This window comes from Vulpes vulpes, chromosome 3 (genome assembly GCF_048418805.1).
Source record: "Vulpes vulpes isolate BD-2025 chromosome 3, VulVul3, whole genome shotgun sequence".
Taxonomy (NCBI): Eukaryota; Metazoa; Chordata; class Mammalia; order Carnivora; family Canidae; genus Vulpes; species Vulpes vulpes.
Window position 1 is genome coordinate 73,607,030 of NC_132782.1, and position 2,415 is coordinate 73,609,444.

A 2,415-nucleotide genomic window follows, 5' to 3' on the forward strand; every position below is an offset into this window, starting at 1 on the left:
TCATCATAAACTGAACTCTGCAATCCAGCTAGACCTGGGGAAAGGAACCACGGAGCCCGCAGAACTGCAGTGAGAGTGCGGAGACTGGGCTATTTCAAGCAGGTGGGGGTGGAGGGGCGCTCTCCTGAGCTAAAGGAACGGTCTGGAAGTTCAGATAAAACAGGAATTAGATTAATCAGATCTGTCCACAGTCAGCGATGGTGATCTTCTTGCTGGTCTTGCCATTCCTGGACCCAAAGCGCTCCATGGCTTCCACGATGTTCATGCCCTCCTTGACCTTGCCAAAGACCACATGCTTGCCGTCCAACCACTCAGTCTTGGCGGTGCAGATGAAAAACTGGGAACCGTTTGTGTTGGGTCCAGCGTTGGCCATGGACAAGATGCCAGGCCCTGTGTGCTTCAGGATGAAGTTCTCGTCGTCAAACTTCTCCCCGTAGATGGACTTGCCGCCAGTGCCATTGTGACGCGTGAAGTCCCCACCCTGGCACATAAATCCCGGGATAATCCTGTGAAAGCAGGAACCTTTGTAACCGAATCCCTTCTCTCCAGTACTCAGAGCACGAAAGTTCTCTGCTGTCTTTGGAACTTTGTCAGCAAACAGCTCGAAGGAGACGCGGCCCAAAGGCTCGCCGTCCACGGCGATGTCAAAGAACACGGTGGGGTTGACCATGGCTGGACGGCGAGGGCATTTCACAGGTGCCAGAAAAATGAAAGCATAGGTTTATTGATTTTAAAACAAAAGATAATATCTATAACACTAAATGGAAAATACCATCCCTTGCAGTAGGTCCCATACAGCATTTTAACATGAGACCATGCCCTTCACTTTTAAATGACATTCAGGAGAAATAATCTGTTCAAGTATTGGCTGCAGATGGCATTTGGTCCTTCGCCGGGGAGCATAGCAGTCGTCCCCTTTCATTTAAAGAGCTGAAAGATAAGCTAAGTAATTACAAGAAAAAGAGCTCAACCCAATGGCTTTCATCTTTAAATCAGAAACCTGGGAAGAGGTTCCACAGTTGAGAAGTTTGGCGGCACCTGCTCCTCACTTAGCCTGATCTCACTGCAGGTGGGTGTCTTTATCACTTCACCTAACAAAAATTACTATCGGTTCTGCTTTGTGATTGAAACTAGTGGGTTCTGAGCTGGATGTAGAGCAAAGTGGTATTAAAACACTAGCTCCAGGAGCACCAGGCCGGCTCAGTGGGTAGAGCATGTGACTCTTGATCTTGCAGTCATAAGTTCAAGCCCCACATGGGGTGTAGGGATAACTTAAAAAATAAACTCTTTTAAAAAAAATTAAATAAGTCCTAGCTCTAGACAAGAATTTCCAGTTCCACACTACTGATTACCCATTGGCACCTCACATTCTAAAGTGCTTCCAAGTTTGGACAGCAGGCAAATCTAAGAATGTTTTCCTCTAGAATAACTTCTAAGAAATTTGAGAAGCTGAGGGGACCGGGGTGACTTGACCATTGTGCATGTCCATTAGCCTGGTCATAACCTTCATGTCCTGGCTTTGTCTTCCACAAGTGGGTTTTCTTGTCCCATGATTATGTGACTTTTCCGCTTTAGGCACTTTGATTCCTAATTCAACTCTAATTGTCCATCTAATTAATTGTCTATTATTGTGACATCTTCTCTGTCAGTGTTATCCCCTGGGTAGGTGAAGATGCCTAAAACAGGGAGCTATTGCTTAGTTTGAGTCAAAACTTTTTTAAAAAGTAAGTATAAATACACCACGACAGCAAGGCTTTTAGGGGTAGAAGCCAAGGTACTTTATAAAAGAAAACTGGCTTATTTCAAATGATATTTAAAAAAATAAAATACCTAGGAAAAATCTGACACATGTTGGGCAAAACCTCTTCACTGCAAACTACAAAATATTGTTGAGAAATTTAAAAAGTACTAAACAGTGGAGGGAGATACCATGCTCATAGACAGGGTAGCTCAGTATTGTAAAGATGTAGTTCTCCTTAAATTCATCTATAGATTTAATGCAACCTTAAATAAAGCCATATGGAAGGGCTTTTTTGTTTTTTAAGATTTTATTTATTTATTCATGAGAGACATGGAGAAAGAGAGAGAGAGAAAGAGAGAGTCAGAGACACAGGCAGAGGGAGAGGCAGGCTCCATGCAGGGAGCCTGATGTGGGACTCGATCCTGGGCCTCCAGGACCACAACCTGGGCTGAAGATAGCACTAAACCACTGAGCCACCTGGACTGCCCCATAGAAGGGCATTCTGTGGAAATTGGCAAGCTGATTTTAAAATTCATGTAGAAATGCAAAGGACCATGAGAAGCTGAAGCAATCCTGAAGAACAACAACAAAGCTAGAGCACTTTTATGACCAAATAACAAGACATACTATAAAATTCCAGTAATCAGGACTCTGTGGAATTGACGTAAGCACAG

General features: G+C 44.0%; 1 protein-coding gene across 1 annotated transcript; it reads right to left on the reverse strand.

The window, feature by feature from the left end:
- Positions 1–685, reverse strand: LOC112909307 (peptidyl-prolyl cis-trans isomerase A). Its single transcript, XM_025985196.2, has one exon. The coding sequence runs from the start codon at positions 668–670 to the stop codon at positions 176–178; it is 495 nt and encodes a 164-aa protein (XP_025840981.1). The 5' UTR covers positions 671–685; the 3' UTR covers positions 1–175.
- Positions 686–2,415: the final 1,730 nt, after the last annotated feature.